This window comes from Brachyistius frenatus, unplaced genomic scaffold, assembly GCF_029030835.1.
Source record: "Brachyistius frenatus isolate BFR_SWC_R1_liver_20210118 unplaced genomic scaffold, ASM2903083v1 Contig_65, whole genome shotgun sequence".
Taxonomy (NCBI): domain Eukaryota; kingdom Metazoa; phylum Chordata; class Actinopteri; family Embiotocidae; genus Brachyistius; species Brachyistius frenatus.
Genome location: NW_027210664.1, coordinates 2,260,905 through 2,280,000, shown reverse-complemented (window position 1 = coordinate 2,280,000; position 19,096 = coordinate 2,260,905). Strand labels below are relative to the sequence as shown.

Sequence of the window (19,096 nt, the reverse complement as noted above, 5' to 3'; positions counted from 1 at the left end):
TTGATCTGCAAGTTGCACATTTGTTACTAATAAACACAATAAAATTACAAAGTAAGTAAAAGCCATTCAAATCTGTTGTAATTCCTGCAGACATGAGGAGCATCGCGGTCTCATCTTGAATTTTTGTGATCGTAAACGGTTTTATTTCAGCAAAAAATTTATCAAATAATCCACAGAATCACTTTCTGTAGGTGGACATTATAATTTACAGATGTCCCCTGAACGCCTCACGTGCTCTCGGTAGATGCTCACCCTCAGCCTCCGGGCTCTCTTTGGGAGTCTCACTCTGTGGTTCTGGTTCTGCAGCCGGAGCTTCGGACGGTTTCTCTGCTGCAACTGACTCTGACGGAAGATTAAAAAAAAAAAAAAACAGTCGGTGAAGCTTCGGGAGTTTTTCAGAGAACTTTATATTTTATAAAAACTCATCCTGCACCTGCTTCCTGTGTGAATCTGGAGCTCGTCAGGTGTCGTCTGGACTCTGTAGAACAAACAGAGTCACGCTGTGAGTGACGCCGACAGAGAACGGCTGAAGTAGTGAAACTACTTTATCTGTTTTTATGACACTTTGATTTCACTGCATGTCAGATAAAATGATCATTGTTTGTTTTAAATAAGAAGATTTGATAGATTCACCTGATAAAATAAAACAAACTAAACACGTATGAAGTAAAAAATGGAAAAGACACTACATACAATAAATATTATTATTATTATGATTATGATTATTATTAACTGCAGCTATAATTCAAAACTCTTCAAAGCTGCACGTGTTTTAACCAGAAGAAGAAACATCAGACGAGTTTTAACGTCTCCGCGTCGGCTAGTCGACTTTAAAATGCTTTTACTGCTCTTTTAATTTGATTTCATGGTCTCTGTCCGTCTTATTTATCAGATCTGATTTTATTTATTTTTTTGACAACATTTTATAAAAAATGTGTGCAGGATACAACTTCATATAAATAACAACATACACAATTCTCTTACATAACGTTCTCTTAATTTGAATGAATCTACATTATTGTTGGTTTTATTAATTGGCAAATTTTATTTGAGTGTTTTTTTTTTTAATTATTGTAAAGCACTTTGTGTTACATGGTATTTGTATGAAAAGTGCTACAAAAGTGTGATTGATTGAAGGATTGATGGATTGATTGATGGACTGATTGAAGGATTGCAGTTAAATGTGGCTCACCCTCACTCTCCTCCGACGGCTCCTCCACCAAAGCTGCAACAAGAAGCACAGAAAACATGACAAGTTTATTTTAATACCGACTAAACATATTTAATCAGCGAGCTTCTGGTCAGCAATGTTTCCATGACAACCTCACGGCCGCCGCAGCTAATAAATAACACGTTTCACCTCCTTTGGTGTCGATCGGAGCGACTTCTTCCTCTGAAATAAAAAAAACAAAAAAAAAACAACAGAGATTATTAAGAAAGCTGCGAACATCCAGTGAAGGTCAGAGGTCACACGGAGGCGGAGTTTACTGACCGTCAGGACGTCTGCTGTCCCTGGGATCGTCTACGACAAACACAAATATAAAATTATAAGTGACTGTTTGTCATGAATCAATATGAATAAAGTGAAATAGATTAAAAAAAAAAGAAACGGGAGTCTGACCGGCGACAAAGTCGTCTTCCACCGGAGGAGGAAGAGGGACGGCAGCTGGAAACACAACAACACAAGTTAAAACACACACACACACACACACACACACACACACACACACACACACACACACACACACACACACACACACACACACACACACACACACACACACACACACACACACAGTGATGTAATCAGGTGTGTTGTTTATAATGCAGGTGAGGACGATGCAGGGAAGTCAAACTGTCGACTGAAACAAACAAACGGAGACGAGAAGCTGCGACAAGACAAACATCCAACGAGCTCACTGTTAGTAGAAATCTTCAAAATAATCCCTCATTCATGAGAAAATAAGGTTCAAGAAGACCTGTTTTTGGGGGCGTGTCTGTTTGATTGACAGGCCTGTGGTGCAGTAAGATTACAGCTATCGGTGGGCGGGACGTAGTATCGTCAGGTTTCCAATCAGATCAATTCGTTTTGTTTTTCCTGGGATTCAAAAGAAGTGACGGGAAACTAAAATCAAACTGACAAAGAGGGAAGAAGAAGAAGAGCGTACGGATGACTAAATACAGCAGGGAGGGAAGGACAACGAGGGACAGGTGAATTTAACAATCAAATACCAAACGTGGGAAGTGAAGTGTGCGTTTTTATCCGCTGTTGTTTCGTTCTTTCCCGCCGTCCCGCTGCCACATGCTGTCACATATAAAAAGGTAAAACTTTGATTCAAAGCTTTTAAACGTGAACACAGAAATGAGCAGAATCACATGACGTTAGTGAGGACAGACGAGACGTTGAACATGCGTGCCGACGTCAACACGTCTGACGTGGACCAGGCGAGCGTGCAGCAGCTCTTCAGCACCGACCTTGGATTTCAGACTCCACATCCTGAGATCCAGAGGCTGGGTCGGACACAGACACAAGCCAGAACGTTATCGTCATGACGACATCATGATGTCGTCATGACGTTATCATGTCGGGCAGCAGGTGACGTGAACATTCAGACCTCATCCAAGCAGACCGAGCCGAGTGTCCATATACTTTCGGCCATATGGATTAAATTATAACGCAGCACAGCCAGATAATCGGAGGTAAACCAGAAGCTTTAGATCTAAATGTAAAACGAGGTTTAAACGTTTGCTAAAGACGTTAAACAGGAAGTCAGTCAGTGTTGGATGTCGTGTAACCGAAGTACAACGCTTCATCACGGAGGGCGGATGAATCTCCGACTCTACGTGAACGCACATCGACGTGAACATCACACACCTGATTCTGTCGCCTCGGTCGCCGTGGCGACCGTCGGCCCGACGTCCCGATGCTCTGCGGCTCGTTGATCGGTTGTTTCCGCCACGGCCTCACTCGGCTCTTTGCTTTTTAAAACTTGAGATTTTGAAGGAAAAAAAAAAAAGAAGCAACACGATCTTGATAACTGAAACTAAACTAAAGACACTAAGATATATTTGTCTCCTTTATTGTAGAGAGATGGTGGCGTACAGACAGGAAACACAAGACAACGCTGTCGGTAACGTGAAGCGGACGCTCGGCCTTTGTTGGTGTGACACGGATTACGTGTGTGTGTGTGTGTGTGTGTGTGTGTGTGTGTGTGTGTGTGTGTGTGTGTGTGTGTGTGTGTGTGTGTGTGTGTGTGTGTGTGTCCTCACCTGTTTTGTCAGCAGGTGAATCTCCCACATTTGGTCTCGTTGCTTCTTTCAGACCTGTTCGGGGTTTCAAAGTTTTCATTTATATAAAGCCCTTCACGTCAACCTGAACCCAAACACAGACTTCTCAGTTTGGTCTGAATCGTTCAGGTGCGACAGGTTTGGACCTCAATCCCAAACCATGAAAAATGACCTTTTTGTATTAAATGAGACATCCATCCAGATATTATCTATCAGCGCTGTCACTTCTTATGTCATTAACATTAATAGTACATAATTAACTGTAATTACCCGTTCAGAAATCTAAAATTACAGTCCATATGAGGCAGACCGTTTTGAAGTGATTCACCCAGGCGTCCAGCAGAGGGCGCCCTAAACAAATCACATTCAGATGGACCTAATTGCAGCCCGTATCATCAGTTGATCAGAAGGTAAAATGAAAGTCAGGTTTTTCATCAGGAGAACTTGATGAATGAGTTTACAGTTGAGCGTGTCAGCGCCTTACAGAACGCAGCTTTTACTGTGAGGAGCTCCGGCCTGATGATCATCACTCAGAGGGAAGAACGAGCCGAGCGGCGAGCGAAAGAGCGAGCGGAGGAGGAAGTTGTGGTGGAGGCCGATAGAACCGAGAAGAGGAAAGGTGATCTGCTCCGATATTACTCATTAAGAGACGTTTCTTTATTTTCTTCATTTTGATAACGGCACGACTTCTCGACACACCAAGAAAAGAAACACGAAACATCTTGATTTGAAATCTAGACATTTATTCATCAAAGATTTCACCGTATCAGAGTCGGTGAAAGGAACCGAGTGCTCACGACTTTTAAAGCTGTTGTCCTTGAACTCAGCATCGTCCAGCCCGGCTCGGTTCCTCACAAGAGTCACTACAGTCCTCACGTTCGACTAAATAACTTTATTAAAATTAAACAATTCCTGTGTACGAGGAATATCTGACAAGAAATCATTAAAGACATGAAGACGTAACGGAGTTAAACCTCAACTCCGCCTGTAAATCAACTCGTTAAGAGGATCATTCAATTAAAAACAGAAGACAGTAGAGTCCTTCATCACAGACAGATGATCACATCTGAAGTACAAAAGAGGTGAAACAGAAGCTGACAAAAGAAAAGTAAAAACTACTGCGGTTAAATCAGGTGGACATGCAAACCGAAGCGTCCGACGGACAAACAGCGGCTTTAAAAGTTAAATCTGTCCAAAATAAAACCATGTTTGTATTGTTGCGGTCTGAGCAGCACGTCAGACTTCTTTCCACATTTTAAGAGGCTCAAACTACCAAAAACATTAAACTACAGCCGGAGAGCGCCGTTTCCATGGTTTCCAAATACTTAAAGGTTTTCATGTGATTACAGCGAGTGAACCGGCCTCAACGCGCTTTTCAGCCGTTAATTACCATTAAAAATAACGGGACGTAACGGCCAGCCAGCGAAGAGTCCGAGCACCGTCAGTGAGGTCGTCCTCATTTCTTCTTCTCTCTCCTGAAGGTTCTCTGGGTTTTCTCTCCCACCGCCGGAGGTTTGGTCAGCGTGGCGTTGGGTTTCCTCACCTCGGCCTTGCCGGCGGTTCCTCCTCTCTCCTTCTCCGCCGCCATCTTCTCCCTCACAGCTTTCTCTCTGGCCAGCCGCTGCCTCTCCGCCAGCTCCTTCTCTCTGGCCGCTCGCTCCTTCTCTTTCCTCGCTGACGTTTCTTTCTCTGCTCGCTCTCGAGCTGCTCTCTCTTTCTCTAGTCGCTCCTTTTCTTGGGCGAGTCTCGCCTTTTCCTTGGAGATCCTTTCTCTCTCAAGTCTTTCTTTCTCCATCTTCTCCTTGGCAAGTCTTTCTCTTTCCTTAGCGAGTCGTTCCCTCTCTAGTCGTTCCTTCTCAGCTTTCTCTTTAGCGATCCTCTCTCTTGCAAGTCTTTCTTTGGCGAGTCGTTCCTTTTCTTGCTTTTCCTTTTCCGCCCTCTCTCTTGCAAGTCTTTCTCTTTCCTTAGCGAGTCGTTCCCTCTCTAGTCTTTCTTTCTCTGCTCTTTCTCTAGCGAGTCGTTCCTTTTCTTGTCGCTCCTTCTCCCTGGCGATTCTCTCTCTTTCCTTAGCGAGTCGTTCCCTCTCTAGTCTTTCTTTCTCTTTGGTGATCCTTTCCTTTGCAAGTCTCTCCTTTTCCTTAGCGATGCGTTCCTTCTCTATTCTTTCCTTTTCAGCCCACTCTCTCTCCAGTCTTTCTTTCTCCTGTTGTTCTCTCTCCATCTTTTCCTTGGCTAACCTCTGTCCTTCCAGTCGTTCCCTCTCGTCTCTGGCTGCCTTTTCTTTGGCCAGTCGCTCCGTCTCTTGTCTCTCCTTTTCTGCCCTCTCCTGAGCCAACCTCTCTACCTCCGCTTTTTCCTTCGCTTCCTTCTCCGCCCTCTCCATCTCCATCCTCTCCTTCTCCACCCTCTCCTTCTCCATCCTCTCCTTCTCCATCCTCTCCTTCTCCATCCTCTCCTTCTCCATCCTCTCCTTCTCCACCCTCTCCATCCTCTCCTTCTCCATCCTCTCCTTCTCCACCCTCTCCTTCTCCTTCTCCATCCTCTCCTTCTCCACCCTCTCCTCCTCCCTCTCCCTCTCCTCTCTCAGCTGCTCTTGGGCGACCTCTAGCGTCTTCACCTTCAGCGCCCAGGCCGCCTCCCTCTCCTCCTCTTGCTCCGCGAGGAAGACCCTGATCTCGGCCAGTGCCACGCGAGCGATCCTCTTGACCTCCATCTTCTGGTGGATCATCCTGAGCTCCTCCCTCAGGGCGGAGCGCAGCGTGGCGCCGCGGACGGGGCGGTCTGAGGTTAAACGTTTATCCATCAAAAAACTCAGCGCCAACACGAGGAGGAGTTAGAGACACACCAGACCGAGGAGGAGTTAGAGACACACCAGACCGAGGAGGAGTTAGAGACACACCAGACCGAGGAGGAGTTAGAGACACACCAGACCGAGGAGGAGTTAGAGACACACCAGACCGAGGAGGAGTTAGAGACACACCAGACCGAGGAGGAGTTAGAGACACACCGTAGACCGAGGAGGAGTTAGAGACACACCAGACCGAGGAGGAGTTAGAGACACACCGTAGACCGAGGAGGAGTTAGAGACACACCAGACCGAGGAGGAGTTAGAGACACACCAGACCGAGGAGGAGTTAGAGACACACCAGACCGAGGAGGAGTTAGAGACACACCAGACCGAGGAGGAGTTAGAGACACACCAGACCGAGGAGGAGTTAGAGACACACCAGACCGAGGAGGAGTTAGAGACACACCGTAGACCGAGGAGGAGTTAGAGATTCAGGGAGTTTCACCGCAACCACCGGCCTCGAAGATGATGAGACGACTTCTAACCGGGTCAGACGCAGGTTAAAGTAATTATATCTATGTACATGAATCTAAACGACCACCGGGCGTTCGGGATCATGCAGCCGGCAGGTTTTAGTACCTCGGGTTGTGTTGTTGCTGTCGGCGGCTTCTCTCGTAGTCTCTTCTGACACAGAGAGGAAAACACACAAACTGAGATCCGGTATCAAACCCAGAATATGTCCAAGTCACGAGGTTTCAACACAAACTTCAGGCACACGTATACCTTCTGGAAGTTTAACATCTTGTTCAGGGGCGTCTACCGTCTCGTCTTCTAGGACACACACACACACACACACACACACACACACACACACACACACACACACACACACACACACACACACACACACACACACACACACCGAAGGTCCGATCAACACACTTGACGAGCCGGCCTGATGTTAAGTCAGTTAATTCATCGTCGAACCAACATGCTCATCCAACGAGACGCGATCCGAGCAACAGCTGGTTCCGCTGACGCCGGAATAAGACGACGAGAATTCAGCTCGATGTCGCCAACACATCTCTAGTGTCGGATATGAAGTTAAGAACGACCAACGGGCCTTGTATGTTGGATTGTTTTGGTTTTAGACCGCCGACTTCAACACATCCTACGACGTGTTCCTCGACGTCGACCAATAAGACGGCAGAGTGCATCACACACACCGCCGTAGCTATGATTGACAGCTTCTCGACCCTCCTCCCCGACGACACAAGAACTCAACGTTGAGGACGATCCGATCGGTCCGGATCGTACAGGTAGCAAGAATTTAACTGTACTTCGATTTAATCTGACATCGTTACCATCGTGAAAGACGAACATATCGTGGAGTCTGATCCTTGTGAAAGTTACGCACAAAAACATAGGCCACGCCCCCACGCCGCATAAACGGTACGACAGATGTAAGGAGTCGTCTGATCCCGGCATTAAACGCTGCAGCTGGAGTTTCTGCTCGACGTAAACAGACTTCTGACAGGAAGTGTTTGGATCACAGGAAGTTCAGAACGGTTCGAGACGAAAAGTAACGTTGAACGCAGAGATATTGACGACTTTCTTTTTTTTTTTACTCTGATATTTTCTCTTTTTACGTGCTTTCAGTAAAGGAGGCAAAAGAAGCGTTTGCTCATTCAGTCGTGCAGAACACAGATGCAGGGATGGTACCTTTACTTCTACCTCTCTTCTTCACCTCCTTCTTGTCCTCTACGAGTGTTTAGAAGCAGACACACCTGTCAGGTGAGCGGCGGTGACGGGGGCGGGGTTTTGAGGCACACACACACTCATTGTACAGTACCTTTTCTGAGCCGGTCTCTCCCGAGACCTTTTAACTTCCTGTCATCTGAACAGACAAGAAAGGAATTATCGAAAACTGTCAAGTCAGTCACGTGTTTAATTTGATTTTAGGATTTCCATGTATGACTCATGACTCGTGTAGCCTAAATTATGATCAATAAACAACCAACAACAACAAAAAACAATCAACACAACGGTGTTTATTTTTGTCTTTTCAACCAACTGTTGACCTTAAAGTTGCATAAAGTGCAAAAAAACCCCCAAAAAACTGCACATACAGCGTGTTATCTGCACATTACGTGTCAAGATGTACGATTAAAGCATTCATGTGCTGTTGCTTAAAACACAAACAGAAGGCTGATAAGTGAAGATGATCAAAATACAATAAAAGATCAAAGACGACGGATCAAACTGACGGTTTAAAAAACTGAGATCTACGAAGTGACAGTTAGTTTACAGGTTGTTATACATGACTTATATTAATGTTACAGAACACACAGGAGGAAATAAATATTAAGAACAGTGCAGTCCAGGCTGGTATCAGATTAAGACCGGAAGACACAGCTGAAGGCAGGAAACATGAAAAAAATCCACATAATTTAGGCGATGAGCAAAGTGTTCGAGTCAAACAGCATCTTTAAATGAAGCACAAACAGAAAGATCCAATCTGACGCCATTTCTTCGGCTGCTGACGGTTAATTTTCCACCGAGTGTTTCAGTTAATTTTAAGCTGGCAGGACAAAATATACCGAACCTGTGCAGGACCCCAGGAGGACAGGGACGGGAAAGCATTTCAATAATAAATCTTAGATGCAAAGAGATCGAATTTTTATTTGTTTGTAAGAATACTGCCACTTCCACGATTTAAAGAGTTTAAATCCCCCAAATCACACTAATATGTCCCATTTAACCGCAACACAAACTAATCTGTCTGTTCACACCTGCACCAACACATCACGATAGTTTAACACTGAAGACGGCCCGTGCTCGTCTTCACAACACACACACACACACACACACACCGTCCTCCAGCCGGACCGGTCTACAGGACGTCCCGGTCCGGTCCAGGCAGCCTGGCTACGTCTCTGCTTCCTGTCCTCCTACTGGTTCTGGAGGTCCAGTATGACCCCTTTAACCTCCCCGTGCTCCCCGTCCTCCTCCTCCTCCTCCGAGGTAGTCTCACCCTCCTCCTGCATCCCAGCCGCCGCCTCCTCCTCCTCCTTCCCCTCCTCCCCGCCCCGCTCTACAGGCGAGGACACTACGTCATAAAGGAAGGTGAAGAAGCCATAGATCCAATCAGAGCCCTCCTCAGCTAAAATATTAAGAACCTCCTCAAGCGACTCGGCATTCGCACTACCGCCGCCATCTTTGGTCAAGCCTGACGAAAGAGAGAAAGAGGAAGGAGAAAAACAAACGGGATGGAGGAAGGAAGGAAGGAAGGAAGGAAGGAAGGAAGCACGAAGGGGAGGAGAAAATTATAAAAGCAACGAGGAGGAGGAGAGTATGAGTGAGAGATGGAGGGCAGGATGGAGAGACGTAGAGCAGGAGGTGATGGAGGACAACCGCAACAAAATGGGGGAAAAAAAACAAATGATGACGACAAGAAAAAGATAGTGAGTTAAAGATGACCCAGAGACATTAAATAAGCCTTTACTTCCTGTCTGCTAACGTGAGCTCTACGTCACCGTCTGCTGTTGTCCCCCTGATGACGTCACTCGTAAGTATGAGGATCAATAAATTCAGAGTCTGATCCTGAAACTGGAGCAGAGAAACATCAGATTTTGGGTCAAATCTTTTAGGGAAGAGAAAAAAAACACACCTGCTTTACAGTCAAGTGTTCCTGAGCCCATGCGATGATTTCCAAACTCTGTAAATCTTCAACAGAGACTCTTGAAAGTCTTCAGAAAGTCTACGGCGATGAAGCGATGAGCCGGGCGAGGTGTTCTGATGACATCACGTTTCAAGAGGGGCGGAGCTTCACCATCCGAGACCGAAGAAGTCGTCAGGTCAGGAGACACCAGCTGGGTTTTCTTGGTGTCACCGTGAATTCGTTCCCCAGAGTCAGACTGTCAACACCGAGTTCCACCGGGACCTTCTGAGCTTCTGTTCTGGTTCCGACTTCTTTTCTTTTCTGTCTTGTTTCACTTCCTGTCCGTTGTATGATTGTTGGCCCCGCCCCCTGATTAGTAAATCAGATGTTTCTCTGCTCCAGTTTCAGGTTTCCATGGTGACATTGCTGACGTTCACGTACTAGCGGCCACGTTAACGTGTTGAACTCAGTGATGATGTTGATCAGGAGACGACACTCGGAGAACAACAGCAACCGGCTCTTTACTGAATCTGATCCTCCGTTCTGATATTATCTGCTAGCGTTTACATTAAATGATCTACTGTCAGATATTATTTGTTTTTTTTTTAACAGGGAGTTTCAGTGATTCTTTCTTGTGTGAAGCACTGCAACAACATAAGTTCAGAAAAGTAGTTTTTATTATTCCTAGTTTATAGTTATAGGTCACTGATGAATGAATCCGACGTTATGATTTTAAGAAGTTGACAAAAAAAAAAGCAAAAGACTTGATTTTGTTAAAAGGTGAGCAGTGAAACAGAAACTTAAAGAAAGCAGCGAGAAAAAAAAAGAGTTTCTCTGCGGTGACGTTGCCGTCGGCTCGATAGCCGTTAGCTACGTAACACAATAACTGAGAGAAATCACCGCCCAGAGATCAGAGATGGAGGCTTTAAAACCTTTTTCACAAACTAGAGAGATGCTGCTCTGAACATTCAATAAGAAAGTCACAAAAATCAACAAATGTTGCTCCACAATTACGTGAAAAGTCGGGACAAATCGAACGCGTGTGAAGTTGCACTATGAGGAACGTTAGTTGCATCTTTGCAGGTTAATTTTCAAGTGTTCGATCACAACCGCGAATAAAACGGGTCCGACCGGTTAGTGTTTAAATCTGAGGACGCTGACACTCAACTGTAAACCACACGGACGGCAAACCGCGGAAAATGAAAAGTGGACTTGCCGAGCAGAACTTTAGCGTCCTCCACGTCAAAGTCTCCGTCGCCGTCGGTGTCGTAGGCCGTCAGTTTACCTGCAGGAGCAAGAGGAGGAGAGGAAGGCTGAGGAACACACGCAGCATCCGTCGGTTCGTTAGTCCACCTCTTTAGTTCAGACTTTTATCAGCGTTTCAATTCACTTCTTTTTATCTGCAAATTTGAAAATGCGCATAAAAACCAAGCGGCAACTTTCGGGGCTGAAAAATGAAAGTTGCCAAAAATTGCAGTTCCTTGAGTGGCCACCGGAGGCGCCAAAAGCGAGTCGGTCTCCACAACCTCCGTGTTCAAATTTAGTATATTTGCAGCCTGCTGCAAAAAAAATAAAGTTTTCATCTCTGTAGCTAATTTCCCTCGTTCACGACAACTGTATGAATTTTGATAGAAATCACCATTTAAATTTTAAAAAAGACTTCAAATTCAGCAGAATTAAGGGCTTCTCGTCCATTTTTTGGATCAGTCGGAAGTACGACTTGTTTATTCTGCAACATGCCGAATATAATAACACATTATAAAATATGTTGATATTTGTCTTTTTTTTGTCCTATAATAAAACGTGTGCGTACTCAGAAACGACAAATAAATAAGGCTGAGAGCAGCGAGTCGAAGAGCACGACGGAGGACGGGGTTCAGGGAAAAATAGTAACAGTCAGAAGAGGAAGGATGTGGTGGTGGTGATGATGATGATGTCTGTCTGACAGCAGCAGAAGCAGTTCAGTGGCAAAATTGAACTTCCTGAATTGTCTCCGGCCGCCGGTTGAATTCTTCTCGACTCCGCGTCTCACAGCAGAGTCACAGTTACACTTTATAATCTAATAGTCAAAGATAATAAGATTTGTTTTGATCATTTAACGCTGAAGGATTTACGATCCCCTGCAGGGAAATATGTTTGGACTTTTGTTCTGGTTTCTGCAGCAGAAATAAAAACCTTCTTCTACGTGAAACTCTGATGTGAAACTCATCTCAGACTGTTTTCAGTTTGTTTGTAGTTTCGAGGTCAGGGGTCACGACCTCTACCTCACCTTTCATCTACTGTTTGAGGTGGTTTTAGTGGCTGATGGAAACACAGCGTGACGTGATGGGTGGAGGTTTATTTAAATCTCGAGGTCCGTACCTTGTAGAACGTGAGAAAAGTTCATATGAAACTCCTTCGCTCTGGCTGCATGTGGAGACGACACGGAGAGAGAAGAGGAAGAGGAGGAGGAGGAGGAGGGGGGATGAAGACCGTCACAAGTTAAAGCACTGCAGGGTTAGTACAGAGCAGCTTCACAGCAAAAGACTTCCAGCTGCTGCAAAGCGAGAGGGGGCGTCTGAAAGGCTTTTATTGTGAAGGAGCGTTCTCGTGTATCAGGTAGAGATTTTAGTTGAAGATTAAACGATCGAGAATACATTATGTCAAGGCAAGTCCCCATGTGGATAGTTAAACACGTTTGTGTGTGTGCAAACCAAAATCAACTTGCCGAGTTGTTGTTTTTTAGAAAACTAAAAACCATTAAAATAAACATTAAAATCAGCAGTTTTTTATGTTCAGGTCGTCGTTCTAACATGATTCTACTTTCACCGATGTGTGAGGCCCTTTTACAATAAAACGTATACCCGTCTCCTCACTCACCGATGACGCTGTCGTAGTCCACGACGTCGAAGTAGACGACGGCCACGGAGCTCCAGACTCCCAGCAGAGCCAGGACCACGAACCAGGTGAACATGGAGTACTTAGCTCCTCCTCCTCCTCCTGCGTCTCCTCCTCCTGCATCTCCTCCTCCTGCGTCTCCTCCTCCTGTTGCCGTCCTCTTTCCGTTCTTACTTTCTGGCGAGGCCGTCTTCGCCTCTGAGGACAGGAACATGTGGACGTTAATAACTCCGTCACATCACCACGGTTACATCGTCCCTTCTTTTTATAACTGGGTCTGAAAGCGGTTCAACAACCGGTTCTGTTCTTCGTCTCCGAGGTGACGCAACATTAAGTGTTTAAACTAAATATTTTTTCAGGGGGGAATTTTTTTATTTTTTTTTTAAACTTGTGTCCTCACCCAACGAGGACACAATATTCTCAGGATGGTTTTTGGAACAAAACCAACGTGTAATTGGTGTTTGGTGAGAATAAGCAGAGGACCGACGTGTTTCTTCTCTTTCTGAAGAACTCACAAGGTTTGTGTTCACGTTGTGAGTTTGGTGGTTAAAGAGGACCACCAGAGACCGAGGTGCTGTTGACCTGCAGACAGGACGCGTGTCGGAGACACAGACAGCTACCTGATGAACACAGGAACTAAACGAAAGGAGAAACCTGAGACGTCAGAAGGAAACACGTACGAGACAAAAACTACAACTTTTAAACTGTTTAAAAGCTGCAGAATAAAAAATAAAAAAATCGTCTCTGATGTGAAACGTTTCTGAGTTATTGAATAATGATTTTAAAGACTTCTGACAACTTCTGTTTTTAATGGCTGGAATCACTTTAAAAACACACGAGCAGATATCTAATTTAAATAGAGATATTTGCACCGGATATCAAAATAAATGCAAACTTCAGGAATAAACATGCAATTTAGTAATTTTTAATTTCAGGCCCTTTACTGTACATTTTAAACTTCATCCACCAAGCAACAAACTATTTTAAGTTCTCAGGGAAGACAGAGAAAGACAGGAAACATGAAGAAAGGAGTGAGATGTGGTCGACGGAGGCTGAAGGAACACGACTGGAATAATTACAATAATAAAAACAATACGTGGGAACTTTGATAAAAACTAAAATAATCCTGCAGAAGGACGCAGGGACAATATGGCTGCAGCTGGAAAAGGGCAGGCTGACCCAGGAATAGAGCGAGACACACACACACACACACACACACACACACACACACACACACACACACACACACACACACACACACACACACAGCTGTCTGCTTTTGTATCGTCTAATTAACGGCCTGAAGACAACGTCCACGAACAGGCCGAGCTGTGAGCGAAGTGTGAGAGTGTGAGTGTGTGTGTGTGTGTGTGTGTGTGTGTGTGTGTGTGTGTGTGTGGTTGCAGCACATCAAATTTACATCAACAGAACAAAAGAAAATACAAAAAAAATCCACCAGGTCTAAACTAAACTAACATCAACTACGACTCCTTTCAGTATTAAATATTAAATCATGAATAAATTCAGTCGGTGAAGCCTCGAGTTCACGAGTTGAGACATTGTTTGCTGACATTGTACAGAAAGGTCAGAGGTCGTGGAAGTTCATGTTTGGTTGGACGTTGAGCTGATATGTTGTAATTTTAGTCACGTAGAGTTTCTCTTCTCTTTGTAATTTAGATAACAGCCTCCGTCTGAGCAAAATGGTAATCGGTTTAAATTTGGAAATGGAAGAGGGCTTTTACTTTGGAATGAGGGCTTTTAATTTGGAATGAGGGCTTTTAATTTGGAATGAGGGCTTTTAATTTGGAATGAGGGCTTTTACTTTGAAAAGAAGGCAGCAGGTCAACGCAGCATTGGTCCTGTTGGTTCTTGCAGCAGACTGCAGCTCCAGTGTGGAAGAAGACTGAGGAGATAACTCTATAATGTGAGGTTAGCTGTGATTGGCTAATGCCATGGACCAGACCATACCGGACCGGACCGAACCGTGCCGAGCCACATTCAGGTCCCAACAAGTGACATAAACAAACCCGAGGCCTTCCTGAGGCCCCTTCAGAATAAAAGGCTTGCGCAACGCTCTTTGTTAGAAGGCTTTTAGTGTGAAAACCAGAAACAGGAAACACTAGGTTTATATGAAAAGGATGTTACACACCGTGCAAGGTCAACCTGGGCCTAATCAAGCTACACACGAGCCAAAACAAACCCCAGAACCGAGCCAAACCAGGTCAATCCATGCCAAACCAAGCTCTGGGCCCCGTCCTACCTCTCTCCGTGACAACGGGTTGCACCTCCTCCTGCGTCTGTGGGACTTCCTCCTCACTGACATCTCCTAAATGATCCAAACCGAGCCAGATGAGAGCCAAACTTAAACCGAACTGAACCGAACCGGTCCATCAGCCCTACCTTTCTCCTCGAACACGGACAGCACCTCCTCCTCTATCAGCGGCGCCTCCTCCTCTTCAGTGTACACCTCCTCCTCCTCCTCCTCCAGCTCCGGCTCCGCGTGGATCTCCTCTATGGGAGTGGCGGCGGACGGGGAGGAGTGGGAGGTGCCATAGTGGCGGTAGCGCTGCATGGACCGGCTCGGGTCTCAGAACAGGGCTGGAGGTGGAGAACTGGGCCTAACTGGGCCTAACTGGGCCGGTGATGCACACTAAACCACCATCGATGATACACAACTAATACTTCAGAAACAACCCGCCCTTAAGAACCAAACAGAAGCTACGGAAAAAATGTAAAAGGAGAAAATTATAAATCAAAGTCAGCAGAACTAATTAAAGCTCAAAAAGTAATAAATAAAAGCGATTAAAAACAATCCCAAAGACACCAAATTATTGAACTACAGCAGGAAAGCAGCTGGACGTGACTGAGGCCAGCAGGAGAAAGAAGGAGCTCCTCCTCTTTCTCCTCCTCCTCCTCCTCCTCCCAGCAGTGCAGTGATTGTGAGGGGTGCATTGAGAACCTGATCCACACTATTATTAGAGCTGACAAACCCAGAGACGCTCCATGTGTGTGTGTGTGTCAGATGCCAGAGAGGACAGAATAACCCACCGGATAACCTTGACACACTCACATAGCTACAGGCTGTGGGTATGTCACCTGAATTAAAAGGGACAGTACGGGCCGGGCCGGGCCGGGCCAGGACCGGAGAACCGGCCGGGTCGTGTTGTTCAGCCAATCAAAAGTGTTTCTGAACGACCATTCTTGAAGTAGGGAGGCGGTCACGGTGCAAAGTGACAGAAATAGTTGGGTAACTAAGAAAAGAATTGATTGGATTTGACCCCGATTTGATTGACAGGCCTGGGGTTGGAGTTGGATTCACCTCTGGCTCCTCCCCCAGCTCGTCCAAATATGGTCACTCAAAAAAACAAAAACAAGTAATATCCTTCAAAAAATAAAAAAAAAAGACGTCAGCAACGTTTCACACAGGAGACAATTAATGGAGAAAATAATCTGCAGACTGGTCTGTAAAATATTCATCAGTGTCCAGCTCATAACTCTTTTAAATGCATAAAATTAAAACATTGCAAAACAATATTTGCCAGCAAAAGATGAACAAAAGACGTGAATCCTAAAATATTAAAGATTTTCAGAATCCGTTTAAAAGAGTCGTACACGTGTTCAACGTGCTGCAGCTTCTCTGAACAAGAATAACGGACCATAGGTCATTCACACCAAAAATTATTATTCTTTTAATGACCTTTTCAAGCATTAAATAGGAGGAGCAGCTTTTTGTCAGATGGGACAGGCCATCCCATAATTTGGTCCCCAAATGTATCGAATTGAAAATTGACCTTTGCAGGTGGATGAAGATCTGAGACTTGACGGGTGGAGTAAAGAGTTTTAACCTGTGGATTTACTTTAAAGTCACTATTCAGGAATATTTCCTTCATTTGAGTATATTTTATTTATATATAAAAATACATATTTGAAAACATTTATAACATGTTGTTGTTGTTGTTGTTGTTTGCACACTGAAGGCATGCCAGCTTCCTCCTCTACAGACACAACGTGAAAGCAAAGTACTGTTCAGGTATTTGTGGCTGACCGCCGGCTCTGTTCATGATTAGGAGGCTGAGAAAGTTTCTTTATTCGTTAATAAAGCAGATTAAGTGTAAACTATAAATCCTGCAGTAATAATCCCCGAACAAACAGTCAGAAACGGGTTTTTCCTACTTATTTCAAACATAAACTATTACATTTTTAAATGCTTTTATGCATTTTTTTTCTGTATATTATGAAACATATTTCATTAGAGGAAAACAAACATGTGAAAGCACACTTACGTCACTAAAGTCCTCCACAGACATACTTTAAACAAATATTTGATTTTATTCCTGGTTCTATTAATTTTTGATCATGGTTGAAACAAGTATTAAGATTACAGAAACAACCTGAAGGCGTATAAATGTGTAAATAGAGAGTGTTTGTTCTGGACTTGGTCCTGAACCTGAGCTCATCCAGAAAAGTTCTTAGCTTGTTAGCAGGCTATCATTTGTGGTGGCTAGGTTAGCTTAGCGTCATGTCCATGACACCAGCGGTGGACACCAGCGGTGGACACCAGCGGTGGACACCAGCGGTGGACACCAGCGGTGGACACCAGCGGTGGACACCAGCGGTGGACACCAGCGGTGGACACCAGCGGTGGACACCAGCGGTGGACACCAGCGGTGGACACCAGCGGTGGACACCGAGCATCTCGGTTTAAACTGTCTTCAGTCAAACTGGGTCTCTTAATCCCTCAGCTGTCCCTCTGTGTAGACAGCTGGTTTCGGTTAGTTTAGGCTGGTTTAGTTTAGTTTAGGCTGGTTTAGTTTTAGTTTAGGCTGGTTTAGGTTTAGTTTTAGTTTAGGCTGGTTTAGTTTAGTTTTAGTTTAGGCTGGTTTAGTTTAGGCTGGTTTAGGTTTAGTTTAGGCTGGTTTAGGTTTAGTTTTAGTTTAGGCTGGTTTAGTTTAGTTTTAGTTTAGGCTGGTTTAGTTTAGGCTGGTTTAGTTTAGTTTTAGTTTAGGCTGGTTTAGTTTAGGCTGGTTTAGGTTTAGTTTAGGCTGGTTTAGGTTTAGTTTTAGTTTAGGCTGGTTTAGTTTAGGTTTAGTTGAGGCTGGTTTAGTTTAGTTTTAGTTTAGGCTGGTTTAGTTTAGGTTTAGTTTAGGCTGGTTGAGCCTTTTGTTTGGTGTCTGTGTAGACACCAAACAAAAGGCTCAACCAGCTGTTTTATTGTGTCAGAACGTCCAACCAGACTCCATTCAAACATTCCACCACTTAAGTGTGTCATGGTTTAGTAGAGGAGGAGACCGGGAGGAGGAGACCGATCCGACGGGAGGAGGAGACCGGGAGGAGGAGACCGATCCGACGGGAGGAGGAGACCGATCCTATGGGAGGAGGAGACCGATCCGACGGGAGGAGGAGACCGATCCGACGGGAGGAGGAGACCGAGAGGAGGAGACCGATCCGACGGGAGGAGCCGACCGTGGGTTCCGGAGTTTGTTGTTGTGTCACCGTTAGCCGCAATGCAGCTTGAACCCGAACGATTCCGCAAATAATTTAATTTCTGCGCGGACTGATGTGGACCACCATGTGGACCACCATGTGGACCACCATGTGGACCATCATGTGGACCACCATGTGGACCACCATGTGGACCATCACTGACGAAGGAAACAACCGGAAACTGTAGAAAATGAAACGAGCATCTGTGAGGGAGCCGGAGAGGAGGTCGGAGGAGAAGCTGCTACTGACCTTTCCTGGAGTGGGCTTTGGGGTTCTTCCTCTGCGCCATCTTCAGAAATTCTCCGGTGTGGTTTTCCAGTTCAGAAGCTGCGAACTAACAAGTCGACGTCGCAGTGATTTTCACAGAAACACGAAGGAGGCCGCTGCGGGCTGTCCTCCTCTCTGCGATGAAGCTGGGACTTCACGTCCTCTCTTGGATACCAGTAAAGACAAAGTCCATAGTAACCGTGATTGTCTTCAGATCCCACCAATCACAGCCGTGAAATCAGACCATGGGCGGGACTAAAGGCGGGCTCTCGTGATTTTCCACCAATCAGGGTCCGGTGTAGTTTTCCCAGCGTCCTCCTTCTCTTTGGAAAGGAGCAAAAACGTGGCAGCAGAGGAAGAGGAGTTAAAACATCTGGGGGCGGGGAGTACTAATGATTAGAATTTTAATAAACTTTATTGACATAGTAAAAGCCCCCCCCCCCAAAAAAAAAAAAAAAACAACAACACATTTTAATGTAAAAGGACAAAACAGAAATTAAATCACATCATATGAATTAAATAACAATAATTAAAAAAAATTCACACTGAAGTAAAAAAAAGAACAAAAAGATTTTATTATTAACTTCATTTATTTTCCAAATTCTTCTCACTTCCATTGTTGTTTTATGGATAAAATCATTAATACAATTCTAATCAATCACTCCCTTTTAATGCGATAGACCTACTCTCATGATTATCGTCACTTATGCCACCTTCATCTTTTATTGATT

The 19,096-nt window shown here is 44.9% G+C and overlaps 1 protein-coding gene across 1 annotated transcript in view; it reads right to left on the bottom strand.

Moving 5' to 3' along the window:
* LOC138625762 (calponin homology domain-containing protein DDB_G0272472-like) overlaps positions 1 to 15,543 on the bottom strand; it is a 21,454-nt gene extending 5,911 nt beyond the window's left edge. Inside the window, exons 1-19 of the mRNA XM_069706897.1 lie at positions 15,015 to 15,543; positions 14,875 to 14,940; positions 12,597 to 12,812; positions 12,099 to 12,143; positions 10,954 to 11,022; positions 7,929 to 7,973; positions 7,799 to 7,837; positions 6,860 to 6,907; positions 6,716 to 6,760; positions 4,747 to 6,069; positions 3,271 to 3,324; positions 2,876 to 2,989; positions 2,476 to 2,511; positions 1,622 to 1,666; positions 1,493 to 1,522; positions 1,361 to 1,393; positions 1,193 to 1,225; positions 434 to 478; positions 257 to 342 (exon numbers count right to left, since the gene is read on the bottom strand). Of these exons, the coding sequence (XP_069562998.1) occupies positions 257 to 342; positions 434 to 478; positions 1,193 to 1,225; positions 1,361 to 1,393; positions 1,493 to 1,522; positions 1,622 to 1,666; positions 2,476 to 2,511; positions 2,876 to 2,989; positions 3,271 to 3,324; positions 4,747 to 6,069; positions 6,716 to 6,760; positions 6,860 to 6,907; positions 7,799 to 7,837; positions 7,929 to 7,973; positions 10,954 to 11,022; positions 12,099 to 12,143; positions 12,597 to 12,812; positions 14,875 to 14,940; positions 15,015 to 15,186 (2,544 nt within the window). The 5' untranslated portion in view covers positions 15,187 to 15,543. The remainder of the gene's footprint in view (positions 1 to 256; positions 343 to 433; positions 479 to 1,192; positions 1,226 to 1,360; positions 1,394 to 1,492; positions 1,523 to 1,621; positions 1,667 to 2,475; positions 2,512 to 2,875; positions 2,990 to 3,270; positions 3,325 to 4,746; positions 6,070 to 6,715; positions 6,761 to 6,859; positions 6,908 to 7,798; positions 7,838 to 7,928; positions 7,974 to 10,953; positions 11,023 to 12,098; positions 12,144 to 12,596; positions 12,813 to 14,874; positions 14,941 to 15,014) is intronic.
* Between the last annotated feature and the right edge of the window lie 3,553 nt (positions 15,544 to 19,096).